This window comes from Pararge aegeria, chromosome 21 (assembly GCF_905163445.1).
Source record: "Pararge aegeria chromosome 21, ilParAegt1.1, whole genome shotgun sequence".
Classification (NCBI taxonomy): domain Eukaryota; kingdom Metazoa; phylum Arthropoda; class Insecta; order Lepidoptera; family Nymphalidae; genus Pararge; species Pararge aegeria.
The window spans coordinates 7288807-7313036 of record NC_053200.1 but is presented as its reverse complement, the minus strand read 5'-3'; the positions used below and the strand labels follow the sequence as shown (position 1 = coordinate 7313036).

Here is a 24230-nt window from a genome sequence, read left to right as displayed (position 1 = left end):
AGGTTTAGAGATATATAAAAGACTAGATAATATAGACCTTGTATGGTATAACTAGTATAATCTTTTTTCATCAAAAAAACTCGTTCGTGCACTTATCTAGTTACGCACGCTAGTTGTTGTTTTTTGACGTTAATGACAAATGTTTTTTTAATGCAAATAATTAAGTTGAAAATACACTTCAAATTTCTTTGGACATTTAAATCTCATATCAAATACTACGAATAAAAAATTACTTACTACATCCAAAGTTACATCTACGCAACTCAAACTTAAAAACAAAGTCAAAAAACCATTGCTAAGGTAATTTTGGACCTACCAATGCATAAGTTTAAAGAATATGTTAAAAACATTTATTACAGCGAAGTTTCTATACAATTAATGAATTTCTTAATGACAAGGTTGCTTGAAAGCATCCGGCTCCTCTTTCATCTCATACAAAATAGAAAAATGAACGTTAAAATGTTAAATGTAAATTGTTCATGTTAGAAAAGAGTAATTGCTGAGTTTCTTGCCGGCTTCGAAACGAGTGGTAGAGTCACTACAAAAATACAGAGTTGACGTTTCAAAAGTGCTTATACAGGCCTACTTGAAATAAATGAATTTTGAAGTTCGAATTTGAATTTCATATCTTCTTTTCCATAGGCTACCTGTATTACGTCTTTTTTAATTACATGATTATGTTAGTAGTGACTCTATATATGGAAGACATTCTACCCATTAGAAGACGTCAGCAGTTGTATTTTCAATACATCAATATTTCAAAATTTAACAGTCATCAGCCTCCATCCATCCATCCAACTAAAATAGAAGATGTCATCAATCACACCGGCTGCAATAATGCAATCTTAATTGACAGCCGGTTAACCTGTTCTGGGTGTGAAAGCTACCCCTAATCGGTGTATCTATTAAGGAAGGGTGGTAACTAAGCCACGACCGAATCCTCCCACTAGTTCACACACAGTCCCAAATTGTCCCTGCCAGGCATAGAACCTGGGTCCATCCAATTATAAGACCACTGCGCTTACCTGCGCTTGCCACACTCATCATTTCGCTAGGGAGTTAGAAAAACAAGTGCGCACGTGTTTTTATATACAGTTCGAAATGTAGACCCTCATATGATTTTCATAACCCGGCAAAAGAAGAACTTGAATAAAAAAATATAATACATATATTCAAAAGGTGGACCCAATTAATATTTACAAGTTCTCCTCGCAACCCACCCATCTCTGGGTCATGCGGAACATTATAATTGGAGGGATTATAAAAATAGCAAACAGGAAGAAGGAAAAAAGAAAATATACGAATTAAGAAAGGAAAAATGTATCCAGCAGACTCAGAATGAAACGATAAAAAACCAAAATTAAAAAAACTAAATCCTGGCTACTTCATACTGCCTTTTTATTTTGTTAGAGTGCTAGACATCGCTACACTGATGGTAAAATTCCAAATTTTTAATAATTAAAAATATTTTTTGTAAACATACGGGAGTCGAAACATCTTTTAAGCTACCTCGACTGTAGTAGTGCCTTAATCAATTCCGCTAAAGTTATTTATATTAAATACTAGCGTACCCAGCCCGCTTCGCCGGCCTAGATTTTGCTTTATTTTATTTAAACAATAAACTTACATCATTCAATTTTTAATTTAAGTCTCATAATCATTTTCTCTCCGTATTCATTCTCTTTTATTCTCTTATCGAGCGGGTGAAAGTCATTATCTACACCCATGCACAGTGTACACCCAACAATAGAATATCATCATAGTAAATAAAAGCTGTATTTGACAGTTTGACAGTTCAAAAATAGGAGTTCTCCGATCGTCACCAAACTTTACAGGATTACTCGTCAGGACAATCCGGAGATTCCCTGAAAGTTTCATTGAAATCGGTCCAGCCGTTTCGGAGCCTATACGGAACATACCCACACACTTTCTCTTTTATATATATATAGATTTATATCTTCATCATCATCCTCATATAAACCCACTACCGGCTCACTACAGGACACAGGTCTCAACAATGTGAAAGAGTAGAGGCCGTTGTCCACTTTGCTGGCCCAGTGTAGTTTGGTGCACTCCACACGCCTTTGAGAACATAATGGAGAACTCTCAAGATTTTTTTTTCAAATTTAAAGCAAGTGATATTTTAGTTGCTTAACACGCACATAACTGAAAAAAGTTAGAGATTCGTGCTGGGACTCGATCTCGGCCTCCTGAGAGTGAAGTCGAAGTCCTACCCACTAAGCTATCAGCGCTATTATAATTTTTTTATAGTTACTAAATGTTCTTAAGGTAATTTTATTGTTCATTTAGTTTTTCAAACTCCTAAATTTAATTTGTATATATATTTAATTGTTAATTCGTTACAATTTATGGGACCACGCCCTTCAGACCGGTACATAGCAATGATGCTTACAGGCACAAATAACCATAGATAGCGGTAGACGAGCTCTGTTACAAAATGCTTTACTACTATCTTTGACACTATATAGAGTCTTTGTTTTCTTGTATTCTTTGTTACAAATAAGTTATTAAATCCATCTACATAACTAACTTATCAATAATATTAGATACATAGGTTATATAGAGATTATTTACTAGAAAGAATATATTAATCGAGGAATATTCAAGTTATATTTACACAGAACATAATATCCGGCACAGAATTTGTAAAACGAAATGTTATATCATCATATTATTAATGGCTTTATGTGAGACAAGGGCCTTCTGCTGAGTGGCGTGCACTTCATGTATGCACAAAAGCACTGTCTACCCTATAAAAACTATATGTCTCATGAAGAAGAAGGATTTTTCCATTTCATGCCATATTCGTTCTTTATGTTTACCCTGGTCAAGAACCTGCACGCCTCAGCGTCTGCTTGTTCCTGCAATTATTACCACTACCCATCTCATCATATCAAAATAAGAGATTTCTTGAAGCAGCGCTTGGGTGGAAGAAAATTCAATTTGTGTAAAAATTGATTTTGTATGCATTTTAAATGTATTCTAACAGATTCTTTGCGCAGAGTGCTCTTCCATTTTATTGTTGTTAACTCCCTTAGGTGATTAAGCTGTCTACAAGAGAGTAGTTTATCACTTTAGTTAAAAGAAGTCTCTGCTTATCTATTTTGTTAAACACATTGTATTGTAAATAAATATTGTTTATTTGAGGTAATCTTCGTTTTCTAGCTTATAACTTTCATAGAGGTACATTAAAGTCAAAGTAAAAGTTAAACCGATTTCTTTGAAGTTATCAAAACTTTCATACGTACAAAGTTCTCTAACATACGCAGATAAAACGAACAAGAAATTCTTAGGAAATTTCTTGTACCTTCAAAAACTCAACAGATCACAGTTATCTCTAATTTTCCATTACGTCGATTACAATAATGCTCATTACATAAATTATATATGATTTAATGGAATATTAGCTACTGCTGATTTGGATAAATTTCTGGGTATTTGCTAGTTTGTTTATTTGTATTCGTTACTACTTAAACTATTTTATTAATTCTTCCACTATGTGGTATTGATAAGCTAGCAAAGCGGTTTAATTGCGCGTGCGCTCATTAAATGTTTATGTATAACGGACGGACGGTATAGAAATATATAAGTAAGGCATAGACGATATAGGTTTTACTTTTAATTTAATAAAAAAGTTATTTCATTATCAAGACAATCGAATCCTATGTAGAACAAACCTTACACTTGAAACACAGCTGAAATTAAAATAATAAAATAGGTACATACGGGAGGGGAGTTTACGTCTACAAGTAAAAGATAACGATACGATTCTTAGTTGACGTAAGTGAAACCGCGGAGATTAGCTAGTCATGAGAATTTCATATTTTTTCTTAGTTTATTCTTAAATATTTCGAGCTGAGTGAATGTTTTTCGTGTCACCATTTCAGTGCTAATAACTTAAAAAAAAGAAGAATAAAATGGCAAAGTGAGGTTGTTCAGACATTATATTTTTTTTTTTTTTTTAAGAAAATTGTCAGAGTGGTTTACGTAGCTATTAAATTAAATTTTGCAATGATATAAAGAATGTGGATTTCTGATTACTTTCGTTATGTTTCATTTTATGTAAGTTCACGTAGCAGCCACGTAGCATTTTAGTCTGCAACGTTCTGAAATCGAATCTGGTAATGTCACGCTCATAAGAGCAAGGTTATCACTTGCAGAAATACTTACGAAATATGATGGAATGCAGAGTATCGGAGGCAGGAGGAAGCTGCTCATTATAGCAATGGTGCAGCGACTTTCTGTGCACAGGGATGGTCCGTGGGACGGGTACCTGTGTAAGACGAGAAAATAATGAGACCAATTACTTAAACCTGCTATTTGTTGGAACTCTGTCGCCTATAACACAGATTATTACTTTGCTTAGAGATCACTGACGTCTGTTGTTATCACTGGATCAGCTGTCCCTATACAAAGTACAGCTTAATTGATGTATTAGTAGCGCCACATTTGACTTACGAGTGTCTCTGGAATTAATATTATAGTGTTCTCAGTAATTCAAATTTAAATTCCTTGGACGCTCGTATTACAACCCAAAATGGGATCATCAATTGAAGAAAAAAACATTGAAAGAATTTTTTTTTATAACAAAACAAGAGAGTTTCGAAAATGGATGATAGTGAAATAACAGAAAACCACAGAACTAAGGTTTTTGCGACGAAAGGTACGATCAATGGTATGAATGCAAACAATCCCTTCGTAAAGTCGATAAAGCACACAAAGAAAAATAACTTCTGTCGATGTTGGTATATCTATGAGTTTCTTTAATCCGCCATTACTTCCAACTTTTTTTTTTTTTTTTCAATGGAAACAAACAGTATAATTATACATAAAAGTAATGCCGTATTTTTGTATCACATAAACCAATGAAGTTTCCACAACTTGGTTATACATATAACACGATAACATTAACCACAATTGCTTAGGAGTAAGTACCAGCAAGCAATTATTATACAAAAATAAGAAAAAATAATAATAATGTAAGTAAAACAAAAATGAAAAACAAAAACTTTAAATTTATTAATATTTGGATGTATCGTTAGAACGCTTACAATATCCGCAGACCGCAGTAGGTAAAAGGGCTTTATTTTGTCGCAAAAAAGAAAATGTGTCTGACAAGCGCCATTTTCAACACGCTTGTAGCGGTCTCCACATTACATAACTAGATGTCGCTACAAAAATCCTGCATCGCGCTAACGAAGTGTTCACTAAGAATGCCTATATATACAACTTCCAAAAATGAATGTTCGGACCTCGGTCCCCGAGCACGATCACCCGCTCGGAGGAAGATCTTCCTATTGTTACGGTCAAGCGTATCACCATAGCTCCCGTACACGCTTTTAAAAAAAAAAATACGAAGTAATTGTGTCCACATTTTTTTCAATTATATTAATTTTATCCGTGAACTAAAAATTCTTGTTTACTCTTTAGTTCCATTTAGCATTAAACATTGTAGATCAGTCTATTATTATCTATTTAGTCAATTCGTGCAATATTTGGCAGTGTGCTATTTACGTGTTTATTATTTTGAGTGAGCACACAAAACAATGTACATCATCTGCCAGGACCCCTTCTCACTTTTAGAAAGGCGTAAGAGCATACACCTGACACGGCTAAGCGACTAACTACATGTTAGTAATCATTACCGCCCCATTACAGGGCACGGGTCTCCTTTCAGTATAAAAAGGGAGTAGGCCGTAGTCCACCCAACTGGCCAAGTGCAGATTGGTAGACTTCTGTGACCGTTATGAACTCGCTGTCATTCTCTCGACTCGATGTCATTGTAGCTCGTTCGCTGTCGAACTGCAAAGTTGCAGGTTTCCTCAAGATGTTTTTCCTTCACCGTTAAAGCAAGTGATATTATATTTAAATTAAAAACGCACATAACGTCCGGAAGCGAACGTCACGAAACAACGTCCGTTATAACCGAAACTTCCGTTCCGGCGCTCCGGCGATCGAACTCGGTCCCCCGGAAAGGGAGCCAAAACTTCTAGCCACTAGTTTGTCCCCGCTTATTTGTTATCAATCGTATTACTACTGAAAATATAGTAGGAAACTTTGAATAACAAAAAATACGATTTGACAAAAAAAAATTAAATTTTTGAACGCAAGTTGTCTTATTTATGCGCGAAAATAATCTAAATATTTAGAACATCAGCGAGTCCGTGTTACAGTGATTGACGACTCTGGCTTGTTAAATACAAGCTTATATTTTGCCTTGTATAAGATACGAGGTATACTTGGCGCTTTGCCCGCTACCTGCCGTCGATTCACACTCGCAAACTGAGATTTGTAGTGCATAAAAGTTGTTTTTATTTGAGTAATATGTTAAGTCAAAATACTGTTTGAAATTCAAACTGTTGGAAAACCTTGACCCGAGGTAGAAACTGGACGCGACTACTTTGTTGGCCCGAATTTGGCCTTCAGTTTATCTCCGCCCCTGAGTGCATATTAAGCCATGTTTGAGAGTGTTCGACCAGGGAATGTAAGTATTTAAGTTATAAGGCAGGCCGCCTTATAACTTAAATTAGTACTAAAAAATAAGCAGTTAAATATGTGTGGTTTAATAATTGTCATCTGAAGTTTAAAACACGATTATACACTAACCCAATATTTAAAAAGAAAACAATTATAGTACATTAGATACATTACTTTAAGCATGAGACGGACGGAACTTCGTGGTTAAGTTCGCGAATTAATAAACACTTCACTAATAAATTACATGTCTTCCAATAATCAACACTTAAACATTTGCTTAGTGTCTACCAACGTCCCTTTACACCAAGTCAACTAATGCATATTCATTAAGCACTAATGAGGTTTATCCAGACCTTTCTGAATCCATTCCTTTATAAACTTTGGTATATTGTTAAGTATAATTGTTATAAGAGCAGAGAAGAATTTAAAGTGGTCTATAGTATAAGTGTTTTTCAGTGACTGGGTGTTTATATGTATATTATAAGTATTTATGTATATTATCAATAAAAATATTCATCAGTCATCTTTGTACCCATAACACAAGCTATGCGTACTTTGGGGCTAGATGGCGATATGTGTATTGTCGTAAAAAAAAAAAAAAAAAAGTTTGTTCCGACGACCTCGGTTTTTGAATGCCAATAGGAGACCGAAAATATGTTGGACCTATCAATGAATAAGTTTAAAAAAATTGCTAAAACAGAATAATTGTACTATGCATTTTATGAATTTCTTAATGATAAGATTGCATCCGGCTACGCTTTCATATCTAACAAGATGGGAAATATGCATGTTAAATTGCAAACTGTTAATCTTGGGAAGAGCAACTGAGTTTCTTGCCGGCCTCTTCTCAGTAGAGTCTGCCTTCCGAACCGCAGACAGGTTTCACAAGTGCTTATAGATTAAGCCTACTTGAAATTAATGTTTTTTTTAATTACATCTTCAAAGATCTTTAATAAATCGACCTAATGAATAAAAAAACCGAGTTTGTTCTAACTGATAGTTAGTAAATTACACATTGAGATTATTTTTTTTTTATTATTTCAAAGTTAGCCCTTGACTACAATTTCACTTGTCAATTAATGATAATGCAGTCTAAGATGGTAGGGGTAAACTGTTAGGGGTATGGCTTTATAATAAGTGCAATTATCAGTTTCTACGCTAAATCATTAGACGGCATATCTTTGTCGGTGGGGTGGTAACCAGCAATGGCCAAGGCTCCAGACCAGACCAGCAAGAAATATAAATTTTAAATTCCTGCCTCAGTGCACTATAAAAAACTAAATATATAACGTTCACCGCTCCACTTGGTCCTGTCATCTTGACAAGTCGCCTACACCATAGATTAATTATAGAACCGAGTTACTCACTTGATAGCAATATATCGCCAGATGGCCAGCGACAGTGTGAGTAATATCGATGCGGTGTGCAGGATTTGCGTGAAATGCATGTGGAACAGCATGTACACCGCCCACGAGTAAGGCCGCTCGATCTGACCCGGGAAAAGCTGCAAAGAAATACACGGTTAAGAACATATCATTTTGTCGTCATAACCACAGAGGCCCGTGCCTCGGAGAGCACGTAAAGACCTCTCTGATCCTGGCGATTCGTAATATATTTGTGGTAATTACCGCCAACCCGCATTGGAGCAGCGCGGAGGGTATATGCTCTAAAATTGCATCTACTTTAAATGGTGGAGCCTGTGTCCAGTGGTGGAATATTAATAGACTGCGGATAATGAACCACAGGGAAGTCAAAAATTCCTCGGTCCTCTGTATGCAGTGGTGTGCACTTCGTACAAGCACAAAAGCACTGCCTACCCAAATTGCTTTATAAATATACTGCGACTAGTGTTGCCCAAATTCAGTCTTGGTCTTGCAGTCTTGGTCTTGTTCTTGCGTTTTTGCAAGACCAAGACCAAGAACAAGACCGCGTATTTTTAGCAAGACCAAGACCAAGACTGACCGTGCAAGACTTGAGCAAGAACAAGACATAGCCTGCAAGACTCTTGCGTCTTGCAGCTAGGACTTAGCGCTATTTCACGGAGTAGTTAGGTGTAACAGTTCGGTGTATAGGTAGGTAGGTACGCTTAGGAATTCTATGAGACGCAAAAAACTATATCAAAGAATATGAAAAACTGGACCTATGCGCATTACGACTAATACCATAAACATAGCGAATAAAAAAATATCTATTAAAATCAAACTGAGTGCATGCATAGTTATGTTTTAACCATCGGCACTTTGATAATGCGGCATCAAAGGTTTTGTACTTACTTCTCAAAGAAATTTGCCGCTTTTCGGAAGTACATGGTTATGATACACGCGCCGGCGGCTTCTTTTGAAATCTAAAACAATCGTTGCCGCCGCGCCGAAATCATAACATTTGACACTATTCATGCAAAATAATTTCGAATTTTAAGAGTACCTACAGGTGTTCCAAAGAATAAATAAGTTTCAGATTGGTGATTTTAGATTGGTGGAGGACGCATGAGACAGAGTATCCGATTTTATCGAAAATGGCCCGTGATTTTCTCTCAATACCTGCAACTTCAGTACCTGCTGAGAGGTTATTTTCTAAAGCATCATTAGTAATTAGAAATAATAGAAATAGGTTAAGTGATGAGTCAGCCAGATGGTTACTTTGTATTAATTCTTGGTCAAAAGAATTGATATAAAGTATCATAACCTAATGATAAAGCTGTTGATTTGTGTTGTATTTTATTTTTTATTCAAATAAATGATAAATCGTAAAACTCTTTTATTAAATTTCTTATAAGTTGAGGGTTCAATCTCTTTCTAGACAGATAAGTATTGTTCTTTAAAATACAGTCAAGTTATTGTAATTAATTTGTTTTTTTACATGTTTTAGCAAATGTAAGCTTATAAATCATAAATGTTTATTAATGGCTATGTTAATTCAAGCTCACAATGTTCCAATTCTAATACGTTTTTCTAAGATTTAAAGTAAACTTTAATAAATAGTAATAGACTAATAGGTAATTGCAAGACTTGCAAGACTCTTGCTGCAAGACCAAGACCAAGACCAAGACTGGGAGCGCAAGACCAAGACCAAGACCAAGACCAGGTGTATTGGCGCAAGACCAAGACCAAGACTGGCTAAGTCTCGTCTTGTTCTTGCATTTGGGCAACACTAACTGCGACAATACACACACTGCCATCGAGCCCTAAAGTAAGCGTATCTAAAATAACTGACTATACAGTAGAACACCCAGACAATGAAAACTTTGAACGTTCATTAAACAAAAAGTTTCCAATTTTGGGAATCTAACCCAAAGCCTTGGACTCGGAAAGCAGGGTCACTGCCTACTGCGCCAATAAGCTCAGTAGCGGTCAGCAGCCATTTTGTGTCATTTAACTGGTTTATGCCTATACTGGACAGAAACCCCAGCCTGTCACTAACCATCCTAACTCGACTATGACCACTATTGTTATGACGTCATATTTAGTACACGGGTTTCGTTAATACTTACAAGGTATCTGTAAATAGCGAAGGGCACGTACTCCAACATGACAAACACATCAGCAACGGCTAGCCACTTGAGCAGGCGGTTGATGGGTGCAGTGGCCAGGTCTCTCCGTGTAAGGACTGCTACGTTCAGTGCATTGGCCAAGCTGCCAAATAGGCAGATCTGTAGAGGTACAAGAAATTATATTTTTGGCAATAGAAAACTGCTATCATGGTAAAAAAAAATCGTAAACGATATAAAAGCTTGAGTACGAATTATTGCTCTAGGTTGCTTTGAATATGCTTCTAGGGTCCGTTGAAAGTTCGTCAATTTTTAAGTTTTTCATGGATGATATTTGAAAAATTACTCACATTCATACAAGCCTCAACCCCCTATTTAAACCTTTCGGGATAGAATTTTAAAAGAACCTTTATTATTCCTGAAATAATACACCCAAAATAATAAAGATTAAATTTCCTGTCACTCATATATATTGCCATCGTTTAGGTAACCTGGAAGAGATAATTTTTAGTAATAAGGTCGCCTTTTGCCTCTAATTTAGAATGAATATTCTTAAAAGATGTTTTAATAAAATAAACAAGTTAAAGCGCCCTTACTCCCACTTTGAGGAAATGTCAGTATGATTTACCAAAGCGCTTAATATGTAATGTATATTAACAGAATTTTTGTGGTGTTATAAGTTTCACGTATCTATCTGTAGTATCGTAGCTTACAAGCGGATAAATGGAGTTTCGTTTAGTTTTTTGTTCCATAGATACTTTTACCTCGAGTATTCTTAGCCATGTTTCATGAAAGTCTGTTTATCAGAAGATCACCAGATCTTCAAACGGATAAACCGAGCTGTTGCTCTTTTCTAATTGACGAGGGAATCTGACTAACTTACTTATGTCCGAGCGATTCAAAATTTGATACCGCGTTACTTCAATAATATTGAAAGTGTATGGTAAATTAACCATGACCTGATCAGCAGTTTGGAGATCATCAGCTCTTAAATAGTTGTTAAGGGGATCTGACTTCCTACTCGTACCATATATCCTATCGATTCGAAACACACACACACAACCACACACACGCACATACAAACACACACAAATATAAATACATACATACAAACACACACATACACCTGCAAATCAAATTTATATATGTATATATAACTTAATATAATAACTATCTTGTATAAGCAAACATATACGCGACCACAATTACCTATGCGACGCAAACTCACATACGCACAATCATACACTCAATCATCGAAACAACAATTTAAGGAGAGCACTGTCGCCTGTAATACAGGTTTTTACCTAAATCAGGGACAGTAGATTTTAAATGGCACCATTACATACATTTATTACATACACACCAATATAATTTGTGAGGCACGCATTTGTTTGTATTAATATTATAATAACTACTTTACATTTTAAAAACTGTATGTACCCTACATTCTTGTGAATAAATAAATAAAATAAAATAAAATCTTAGTACCTATAAAAAAAAAAAAAAAAAAAAAAAAAAAAAATTTGGTAGGATATTGAAAATATATCGTAAGGTAACCCGGACTTTAAAATATGACAAGTTAGGGTTAGATTCCACAGGTTATTAATTAAATTGGATCAATTTCGTAAGTTTTTAAGTTTATTGTTTGTGTCGGTAATTAAAAATTTTAATTTAAATTCTATTCCAAAATTTTATTATTATTATTATTAAATTCTTTATTGCACACACAAAAACAGAAAACAAAAAAAAACACAATAGATGAAATTAAAAAAAAAACTTGTTTAGGTGTGCAAAGGCGGATTTATCGCTAAAGTGAAATGTGTCAAAGCGGACAACCATTTAGCCAGAAATGTGGTAAAGAATTACATTTATTTTTGGCTGTGGACCACATCGATTAAAATAGCTTAAGTTCTGTCAACCTTACAGCATGCAGCACTCAGAAAAAGGGTACGTGGAAATGAAGTTCTCAATATTCCACTTTGCCGAGATCAACTTCGTTAGAACTTGTCATTTTAGTTCAGTATTTGTGTACAATCATAAAAACAAACATTGCTATGTCTATGTTTACAAGCGATTAATCACCAATGTGTCCCGACCAACGAGACAAAGACAAAGTCATCGATCCAGACTTTTATATCTATTAGCACAATCATTTCCATATTATAAAATCTAGATAAGGTGGAGCCGTTGACCGTATATCTTTATGGTGCGACAAGGGCTTTCGTTCATCATACTAATATTATTATTAAAAGTTCGTAAGGATGTATGGATTTATAAGCATAAAGGATGCTCCTTACACTTTCATGGAAACGGATTTGACTAAAACTTGGAATAATATAATAACATATTTCTACTAACAGTAATTAGAATCCTGAAATAATGTATTTGTAATAATTATAGCGGTCACACTGTTTTCATTGCTACGCCCTGACAGGAACTCATGACTATGTAAAGACATCGATGCAAGTAAATAAATAAATAGACAAATAAATAATGATAGATTATACCCTGGATACACACACAGCACAAGGGCAACTTTTTGTCCCCGAAACATTCGTAATTACCGCTCGTGAATAACTGAATGACACGTTGTTAAGCTACTTATAACTGTAGTTAGTTTGCCAGTGCGAACTTGCTCGGAATTAGATTTAAACTGACTCTCGCGGTACTACCTGCCGTGAATAAATTTACGAATTTTTTTTTCGTTATTTATTTTATTGCAATTACTGGAGTAAAAACTTATTAACCAGGCAGGTGCAATAGATGGCCTTATCGCTAACGAACTATCTCTAGCAGCAACTTAGCACAGGATAAGGTAAAAGTTGCTTTCAACTCTAATTTACTGGTAGTTGAATAAAAAATAAAAATTTAATTTATTTTCAATAAATTTTTGAGGGTGAACATGTTGATTTGTATCAACATTCGCAGTTGCACGAATGCTCGGCTCAATTGAAAACCGTTGTCTATCCCGCATGCAGAAACGAGGTTCACTTAAATATGTAAATATCCCACTGCTTTGTGGACGAAGACACCGGTTAGGTTGGTTTGACGTGTTTATGGTCTTCCCACTTAGGAAAATTGGCACTGCAACAGAGATTTGTCTGTAGATATATTAGTTGTTACCTAGTGCTGTGGTTGTACACAGAATCGAAACTACTATGTTACAAGCTTATCTGTGAACTAAAGGATTTCGCTGGCATTGTTTTGTCAACCAATCGTTTCTTTAAGAAATTAAAGTCCGTCCAAAATGGTAAAAACAAACCCAAGACATCGACTTATTCCGTTCGCTGGTTACAACTTCATATATCGGTAACTACTTATGCTATGGAGATTAAATTTGGAATGATTAATGCTTATCTTGACATGGAAAATAACTATTTAAGTTAGTGTTTGATTTTGCAAAAACAGATTTGAAATCTTAGAGTGTTTTAAGGATATGAAAATGCTTAATTATAATGTACTAAAAACGAAAACCCAATTAAATATAATAACACGCGATGCTGTAATAAGAACTCAAAGACAAATTACAAAGTAAATCCTTATAGAACCCTTATTTCACTAACTTATGGTGTATTAACGAAAAGCATTTGTGGATAAGAGGATAGAATAGCGTCATTATCTGTCGCTTATCAGTTCCAATATGTCTAAAATTTTTGTAAAACTTATAAAATTGCATTTAAGTATATACCTACAACCTTATTTTTTAACCGGACAAAAGTCTCAGCAATTTTTTATTAGAATATAGAAACGTTCTGACCTAGATTGGATTTCCATAAATCTTATACCCTTTGAGGTTATATGATTTATACAGTAATAGAAAGATCACATGTTACATACATATTAAAATTGTTGGGTTAGTTAATATTATTTCATTTAAGAAATATTACTAAAAAGTATTATATTCATTTTAATTCCGCGAAGATTATCAATTTCACTATTTTCATGTTTACAAGATAAACCCGTGCAAGTCCAAAGTTGATTTTGTACTTTACATAAGTAAGTGTCTTCAAATACCGAAGCGTTATTTATTTTGTATTACTCATGCGGGGAAAGTAGTATCTTGACCCTCGCTGTTGCGGTTGAAAAAGAACCGTTTGCGGTTTTTAACCATTTTTACCATTTTTACCATTTTTACCATTTTAAAATTTGAGTGCGACAAGTTTATTTGTCGCACGTAAATTATTCTTGGCACACGCAAATTTAGATAAAATTCCTAAAATAAAAAAAAATAATAACAATAAAAAAACACAATCGACATATTAAAACTGAATTGAGGTTGACGCGTCTGACAGTTTAATTTAATAAATAAAATTGTAATTAAATTAAAATTAGTTTAAAAACTTTCCCCGCATGAGAAATACAAAATAGTATGTGCGACTAGTGCGACGTTGTCGCACTTGTTGCACAATATACTATTATTGAATCCTGTATTCGTATTTTTGTCTCGAAAACGAGATATTTCTTTTATCATTTTACCTTTTAAATATCGATGAACTAAATTAAATTTCGCAATAAATTAAGTTTTAAAAGACTCGTATATCTTATCTTAATTTGTTATCCATTCGTTAAATGACGTGCAATATCTAATAAGTAACAGTGAAATACTTACTAATAAACTGATGTATCCGTGTATACTATTGTATGCGAGAACTAGGTCCCGAAATTCCCCAGAGCAATAATCGAAGCGATCGCATTCCTTTATAACGGAAATATTGTATTTGTTTCTTAAATCTTCGAGTGTCTTTAGCCATTCTTCTATAGGAGTGTGGTTTCCACCTCTTTTGTTCAGTAATGAAATCAATCTTGTGTCCTCTAAGAAATTGTATGTGTCATTCGACCCGATGTACGAGTAGCTGGAATTATGTCTGTTTTGCGTATTATCGTCCGCAAGCATTGTGACCGGAGAATACACCTTTGTTCATCACTTAGCTCAGTAAAACTAGACTCGCGTCCCATCTATTACGTCGTTGTACGTCCGTGCTCTTGGAATGAGTATTATGTATTCACTTCTTCAGGGGTAGTCAACATTGGTTCTGCAAAAGAATAACGAATATTGTATTATCATTGGTTCTGCGAAATAGTAAAACACACTGTGTTTTTGCATTGTTGAGCATGAGTTGAGCGTGATTGGTTTTACAAACAACTAAAAAATATATCAACTCTGCAGAGATGGCCATCATTGGTTCTGCAAAAGAAGTAGAGGATTTTATATGTTTGTATAGTTTTAGCAGCAACACCGATCTTGAGAAAATTTTGCACAGACATACCTTACACCCTGGAGATGAATATTGCAAAATTTCAAGACCGGTCAGATAAACCAAATAAACGCAGATGGGAAAATCTACCTTGTGAATAAAGCTACTTATTTATTTTATTGAGAATTTAGGGTTCTGGCGGACAGACATGAAAAACTATGTCGTTCAATTAAATTAAAGCAAAGAGTAATAAAAGTTTGTCTGAATAAAGTAGTGAGCAATCTGAATATAATAATATTATTATAAATATATTTCATAACTTTAGCTCATGATGCTATTTATAAAGAGATTGTATTTTTTTTTTTTTATATACTTTGTTTATTTTTTATCTTCATAAATTCTACCCCGTAAAAAAGTAAGATATTTCGTAGAATTATTTATTTCTAGCATTTTAGATGTTCAACAAAGTCGGTTAATATTTTGCCAAAAATACATTTTTCACGCTTTTTAGTGGTAGTTTTGCAATTATCTAAGTTATAAAAGCTAGTTTTTAATAATTCATAATCCTTTACAAGAAATTGCTTTTCCCGAGGCCGGGGTGTTAATGTTTGAGGAGTTCTCCAAGCACTTCACCATCAGCTTTTTGTAATTGTGATGAGTATAAGTTGCTTAGCAGCCATATTCCATAATCGAAGCATAACCCAACTAATTATTGTATAGTTCCGGTGGCCATCCATGGTCATCGTCATCAGTTCCACTTGACCATTTGGTGCTTTTCGGGAGAAGGTGCACAAGTTCTTTAAAAATATACTCTTTTTTCTGTATTGGAAGATTTCCAACGATTTCTCTAAGATTCCTCCAATAAATCTTCAACTAATTAAAATGGTCCACCGTACTGAGGTAAAACGTACCAAAAAAAAACATACGGTTGAATTACGGTTGAATTACTAGCTCCATATTTTAAGTCGGTTGAAAACGGTAAAACATTTAAACGGAAATTCCTTTATTTTTTTAGCGAGGCACGTCGAACTCGGCTTGTCAAAGTTCGATCAAAAAGTTATTGAACGGTGCAGAAATAATTTAAAAATATTAATGAGATATAATATGAAAGAAACATTTGATAAACTTTTCTTGATTTTTATTTCAAACGATTGAATTTCATAATATTCTCATTGAAATAGCTTTATTAAATGTAAACCCAAAGAATATTTTGTTATTCTTTTTTTTTTTTAAGATACCTATTTTTAAGTAACTCTTGGAATGTTTCTAAGACAGTTCAAAAGGTCAAATGATGTACTTAACGCTGAATGTTCGGTTTCATATTGCGTATTTGTTACTTATCTGATATTTAGTTTTTTTTACGTCATATTTCTTTACAAATTATCTGTTTATAAAAGTGTAAAAGTGTTCGTAAAAGGGATATTAAACCTACCGTGGATCCAAGAACTAGCGGTTATCTTGAACAAAGAAGTAGTTTGGGCATTCAAAGGGACAATGCTGCCAGCCTCTTTGGAACTTAATATGCCTTACTGTGGATCTGAGACGTTTTAGATTTATTTAAGTGTTTCATCGGTTATTTTTGTTTATAAATCTATTGGTTTTAGGTATTACCCTTGAGCCTGGTCACTTTTTTATGTGATGAGAAAGTTACCATTATATAATAACAGGTACATCTCTGATAGTACATAAATATGGATAAGAACTGCCGTGACTAGCCGCCATTAATAAAATTTTCTTTATTGGTAGTTGATTACCGAACATTAGCAATTAATTTATTTCTTAGGAACAGCTAGTAGGTATACTATAACATTGATATTCAAATTCGCATTTGTAACTAAGGAAGGCAATTCTGCCTACTGCAATATTTTTGGTACGATGGATGATATTCAGCACGTGGACTGGAAGCAGTTATAATTTTGAGCGACTAGACGTTATGCGGATATACAACATTGTGACGACAATATGTGCGTATGCATAAATGTAATGTGACGTCAGCAGTACTGACTTAGTGTCACCTGCGCGCGAGTTAATAACCAGTGCTTGCCGACACGCCACCGATGTGAGACTATTGTAACAGTTGGAAAGTACAAGTCTATACTAACTGTATAATATATTTATTTAGCAAGCACTGCCAGTCAAGTCTCGGCCTAACTGTGTCTCTCCAAACATACCTATGGCGAGCCGCCATAACATCAACAGATTTGATGTAGGTGCTCTTAAGAGCCTTCTCTCTGAACTGACAACAGAAGGTTTCAGGTCTGCTATTAAGATATTTTTGCGTAGGCAGCAGTAATAAGTTGTGGCTGTCACATTTCTATTAGTAGGTTAAGTTTTGTTATCTAACCTAGATAATGATGGACTTGGAAATTCCGTGTTGAATAAAAGTCCGGATTGATATTCAAAGTCAAAGTCAAAGTCAAAAATATCTTTATTCAAGTAGGCCCACAGGTGGCACTTTTGATGCGTACATAAGAACCACACGGTAGTGAGATGATGGCGATAACCACATTCGTTAAAACTAAAGCTACGAGGGTTCCAAACGCGTCCTGGTCTAAGAAGAAGCCCACAACAAACTTAGCCGGGTGATTTTTTTTTTTTTTTGTTATCACCATCTCACTATGTCATTTTAAATTATTAGAAGAGCAACCTGGTTAGAGCAATAATTTACACCCAAGCTTTTTTATCGTTTACGTAGTCCTTTATACTATAATAGGACTTTTCTATAAGCTTACGTTTAATACAAACTTTGAACTTTTTAAGAGACATCTCCAAGATGACAATTGGTAGTTTATTGTAGAATTGTATGCAATTTCCTTTAAACGAATTATGAATTTTATGTAACCTAGTATATTGCACTGTAAGTTTATTCTTACTTCTAATGTTTAAATTATTGCAGTCACATTTTTTCTTAAATTTAGAAATGTTTTTATGAACGTACATTAAATTTTCAAATATGTACTGACTATACACTGTCATTATTTTAAAATCTTTAAATTTATCTCTCAATGACTCTCTCGGACCCATTTTGTAGATAGAACGAACAGCCCTCTTCTGCAGCACGAAAATAGTGCTAATTTCAGCAGCATTACCCCAAAGTAAAATTCCATATGACATAATGCTGTGAAAGTAACTAAAATATACCAGTCTCGCAGTTTCTACGTCGGTCATATGGCGTATCTTCTTTACCGCATAGGCAGCAGAACTAAGCCTGTTCGATAAATTATTTACATGAGGGCCCCATATTGATATACCTTAGGGCCTATACATTTATTTGAAACTTTATAAGGCCCTAAGAGTTAGAAAGTTAGCAGTACCGAACTCCTAACTACCAAAATTGGACGTTATAAAATAAAAAATAATCCCAAACTTACGAATAAATGTAGCACAAAACCTAAATAGTTTCGCAGTATCTTTCACACATTCCGACACACAATACTGCGTATCTACTGTGATATTATTCCACGTTCATATAGAAGGCTAAAATTTTCAAAACGATCTCAATTTGGGTTGGCTCCTTTGCGTTTAACAACGTTCAATTACTCTTTCTAGTGTTTTGATATGAGAGTCCGACCCATCCGAAACACTTAGACTACAAGTGCGCAACAGTTGAAGACTAAAAGTTTACATAACAAGTGCTGCGTTTTAAAAATAAAGGAACAGATCCTAGCTATCTTTTCAATGAGCACATACATAACACGTATAAACACGTATAAAAAGTTTTCAAAACACAATGGTTCTACTAACTAACACATTTTAGCTTCAAAAGAGTGGTCCTTATCACTAAAATGAATAACTTTATCCAATGACAATATTTCAATGAAAATTTCGCGTAATTTGCTATACTACGCAAAAAGCAGGAAAGTCGGTAGAATGTGCCCCACACCAAACAGATGTGGGGCAATGTACTCTTTAGGCACGTTTCGTTCCGACACCGTAGCATCCTCGTGAGATGTTGGCTCTACAGTTAAGTCTTACCAATTATTCATATTCATTCAATTCCAAATATTGATTAGGTACGTAATAAATATTTGGAGGTGCTCTTTGTACTCAGAGCTTATGGAACTAATTCACAAAAGCTCTTTGAAGCCCGTGTTAAAACCCAGTTAATGCACGTTACAAGTTACTAAAGTACGAGAGTAGTTGTGCCAGTATTCAATAAAGCTCTCGTTTTTGCATGACCGCCCGCAATGCTCGCTTTACGACATTTCAGTTTCTTATCTGAATTCTCAGAGCACGCGTTATGTAACTGTTTTCAGATACAGAAGCAGTTTTAGAGCCAGTAGTGTTATGTACAGCTCGTTTCTTGTACATAACACTACTGCCTTAGCCTAAAAACGATTCCATTAATACTAACCGTTGTAAATAATCGATGATTAAAAAAGGCGTGCAAAAAAGAAGTTTTTTGGTCTGTTATTCTTATGGTATGTTTTTCAACAAAAAAATAGAATTCTCATTTCCTTAACAGTGTCAGAAATTTTCGTGGGCGAGGAAATGTCGGAAGTTAATGATTTATTAACTTCACAGGCGGAATATTATGTGAACGTGTTTGACTTTTTTGTAACGAAACGTAATAACCTTTTCTGCAATGTCACGTTTTAACTTATGAACGAAAAAGTGGTTTTGATAAGTTGGTTTCAGGGAAAAAAGAAATTTTATGCAGTAGGTATTATTTGAATATTCTTTACCTAAAAAGGAATAAATTGTTTTTCTGTTTTGTTTAGTTATGAAAATTAAGCTTAATTTGTCACACTCCGCGAAAAGCTGAAGAATCTGTAAGTATGGTGTCATTTTTATTTAATTTTCAATCTTTATGCTCCACACAAAACAGATCTTCGGCAATGTACTGTATTCGCACGTTTCACTCCGACACCGGAGCATCTCAGATGTTGACTTAACAATTATTCATTTAATATTTTCATAATATATCATGGAATTCCGAAACGCCTACTTGTATCCAAAGTACTGTTTAGTTTATGTAGTGTACAATAAAAGTATAGTAATTAATTTAATAAATTATGAAAAACTGAACTCATTCAACAACCAATTTATCTTCAGCTATCAGCTATATTATAAGTGGGAGGTCCTGGACTCGATTTACGGTAGATGAAATTTGGGGTAAATAATTTCTGAATTTCCTGCTCGGGTCTGGCAAGAGGTAAAGACCGTATCTGGTTACCACCCTAAAGATAAAGTTTTACCGTCAAACGATTAAGAGTTACGGTACGACGCCGCGTAAACATATGGGCTTAACAATACTGCCATGCCCTTAAACACGTCAGCCCGCTACCATATTAACATCATCAATTACCATGAGGGGTTGCAATCTGAGTCTGAGAGTCTTACTTATAGAATTAAATTAGCTCTACACAGTAGATTACACACACTGATAAGGATGGCAATTAAAATCGGACTGTTATTGGAAACAGTTGTAGGCAGGATAGAGTGCAAACTGTTGCCGACTTACACCTCTATCAATGCTGTTTACTTTGAATATTTGTGCTTACATAAGCGAAATTGAGCTGAGTTGAGAGCTCGATATGGAGACTCTCGAGTTAGTTGTTTAACCGTTCATTTGTTTGGCTGAGTGTATAATCGTACAATCAAAATATAGATTCTTCTCTTTGGAAATCATTAGATTTGGACAACATTATTTCTTGTTTTTTTATATATTATATAAGCGTATAACGATATTGAATTAATATGACCCAATTGGTTTAGTTACAGTAGGCATAAAGCAAGAAGAGGGTGTAAAGAAGAAAAATCGCCTTCCTGTGTTATATGAAAAATATAGGGTAGGCATTGCTTTTGTGCATATATGAAGATCGGTACACAGCACTGCTTGGCGACAGCAATGGCGCTTTGCGGCAGGAATAAGCATGGCTGTGTTCTTATTCTTCTTCTGCTAGTCGACTAGATAGGATCTATTGTGACGTATGGTTGTACGTACGTGTTACTTTGACGGCCGACTGGCGCAGTAGGCAGCGACCCTGATTTCTGAGTCAAAGGCCGTGGGTTCGATTCCCACAACTGGAAAATATTTATGTGATGACCATGAATGATTTTCAGTGTCTGGGTGTTTATCTGTATATGATAAGTATTTATGTATATTATTTATTGAAATATTCATCAGTCATCTTAGTACCCATAACACAACTTACTTTGGGGCTAGATTGCGATGTGTGTATTGTCGTAGTATATTTATTCATTTATTTATTTATTACTTTCCCGCGCGAGCTGAGTTACGAAAAGCCCTGTTTGCGTTGGTGCAGTTCTAAATTGAGTCAGAACTTAGATGACCATAAAGATCCTTAAAATACCGAGGTATGTCCAGCTTTCCAATTGGGTCAAATAAAGATGATCAGATGCTTCGGTTTATTCATTATCGACCGATTGGCGCAGTTTGCAGCGAAAATATTCATCAGGCATCTTAGTACCCATAACGCAAGCTACGCTTACTTTGGGGCTAGATTGCGATGTGTGTATTGTCGTAGTATATTTATTATTATTATTTATTTATTTATTATTACTAACTTGCTAGCCCACTACAAAGCACGGCTCTCCTCTAAGAATGAAAAGGGTTTAGACAGTAGTCCATCACGATGGCCGAGCGCAGATTGGAGAACTTTATGGAGAAACTCTCAAGCAATCAAGTGTATGGTAATGAACAAATATATTGGGAATCGAACTCAGTACCCTCAAATGGCAAGCTAGGCTGTTATCGCTTTTTAATTTAACTTAAATACAACTGATTTCCCGAATTTACTTCCTTCGCTGAACAACGCCACAAGCTTGGGAGATAAATCGGTGTTAAATAAATAAAACGAACCCACCAATATTGCCACGCTCTATTTTCGTAGCAATGCTGAAATAGGTACAGTGAAATTGGAATAAGAAACCGAAAACCGAAAGACATTTAATATTGTTTTTTCGTAATACTCTTGGCAAGAAATATAGGTATTTTAATGAATTATTTATTTTCAGAGTTCCGCTGTCGAATAAAGGATTGAAAAAACGACGTTTGAAAAAGTATTCAAATAAAGAACATCGTTCAACGAACAAACACAATATCAATTCATAAACAGTAGCTTCATCATAATATGCTAATACTTATTTGACGTTGCAAATGGATTGAAAGTTAAACATAATTTGTTAAGGAATGATTTCAACAAATAATGCACATCTCAAATTCAGAAATTTCAGGTCATGTTTTTTGGACGACCTCTCTGTCGCAACGGTGAGCACTATGATATTTAGTTGGAGATAGCCGTTTTGATTTTTGCAGCGGCAATTTGGGAGTTTATAATTTCTGAATTTTCTCTGGTCTGGTCTAGTGCGAGGCTCTGGCCGTGGAAAGTAAGTAAGGGCTAACTTGTAGTGGAATAAAAAATTTCAAAAAAATATATTAATTCCTTCAAGGAATTAATTACATACTATGCATAGCTGTACAAAATTAATTGTTTTTATTGATGTACCCACAATTTGTTTTTTTTTTGTCTTACGATTATTTAGTTATTATCTCTTTGAAACACATAGGTATGAATCCAGTGATTTCTGATTTTGCTTTCCGGTAGTTTTTGGGAGACTCGGATTTTTGACAGAAAGTATACAAAGAGTTCAGAAATGAATTACCTACGGATAAGTGCCCATGACACAGTAATCAAAATAACTAGCAAGCTCTTGATGACTTCATCAAAAGGAGGTCATTCATAAATATAAAATATTTCTACATGGATTGTCGTTGGAATTACAAGAACACTGATAATTAACTCCGTCCGCCCGTAGTTTGAAAATTGGCCTTATTCAAAAAAGAAGAGAAGACATACAGCTTATTTTTCCCTGGACAGCAAGATAAGCGAAGCGGTATGACTAAAACATCTGATTATTATTGTTACATTATATAGGTTGACGGCCGATTGGCGCAGTGGGCAGCGACCCTGCTTTCTGAGTCCAAGGCCGTGGGTTCGATTCCCACAACTGGAAAATGTTTGTGTGATGAACATGATTGTTTTTCAGTGTCTGGGTATTTATCTGTATATTATAAGTATTTATATGTATTATATTCATAAAGATATTCAACAGCTATCTTAGTACCCATAACACAAGCTACGCTTACTTTGGGACTAGATGGTGATGTGTGTATTGTCGTAGTATATTTATTATTATTATTAGTATGCCAACCCTCAAAGAGTCTCGTCTTAAAAATCTCTTTCTTTAATGGGAGAGGAAGCCATTAGGTAGTGATAAAACTTTTCCACAGCGCCGAAGAAAAAGAGAAGTTAATAATATTAATGATGATGGCGATGAAATCTAGTTCTAAACATGATAGATCCTAGACTTTGTACAAGGTAAGAAACTATTTCAGCGTAAAGTATACTTGACCTTATTAAGGACGCCAAGATTTGTGCTTGAATTTAATAGTATTAATAGCTAAAGAGTAATGTTTTCGTTTGTTAGTTTGTTTGAACGCACTAATGTCTGGAACATTGGAAAATCTTTTTAGCATTGATAATAATAATCATGGGCGTACCCAGCTTCTGGTCTTGGGGGAGAGAGATTTTTTTAGGTTCATATCGTCCGGCCTTCTACGATCGATGCTGAAATCTATATTTTTTCATTTTTGTTTGTTTGCCTGTATCTGTATCTGCCATAATTTTTTTAAGAAAGCCCTTACATTTTCTGCGAGATTTCCAGGGGGGCCAGCTGCCCAAGATTTTGAGAGCGAGTGTATGTATATGTACGTGCTTCTGTGTGTGGGCTAGTGCAAAAATAATAACATGAACTATGACGTTTCCAGGCCCTTGTTCTCCTGAAATAAGCCTTCTTGTACATATGATATTACACGCGTAAACTGTACCGCAATTGTTTATGAGAATGATTAACGGGATTGTTCTCTAGATGATAATTTCCATAGAATATCCGGGAACATAAAATTAAAGAGCCCAATATACAAAGTTCAGGGAAGTCATATTATGTGCATTAAACAAACAACTGAAATATCCCATTGTTTTGCTTAACTAGCTTTATTAAATTTTTTACTTCTGATTACTTAC

At 34.7% G+C, this 24230-nt stretch overlaps 1 protein-coding gene across 1 annotated transcript in view; it reads right to left on the bottom strand.

The window, feature by feature from the left end:
- LOC120633199 (G-protein coupled receptor dmsr-1-like) overlaps positions 1–24230 on the bottom strand; it is a 66211-nt gene that overhangs the window by 9967 nt on the left and 32014 nt on the right. The window contains exons 2-5 of the mRNA XM_039903341.1: positions 14595–15018; positions 9989–10147; positions 7866–8002; positions 4192–4294 (exon numbers count right to left, since the gene is read on the bottom strand). Of these exons, the coding sequence (XP_039759275.1) occupies positions 4192–4294; positions 7866–8002; positions 9989–10147; positions 14595–14879 (684 nt within the window). The 5' untranslated portion in view covers positions 14880–15018. The remainder of the gene's footprint in view (positions 1–4191; positions 4295–7865; positions 8003–9988; positions 10148–14594; positions 15019–24230) is intronic.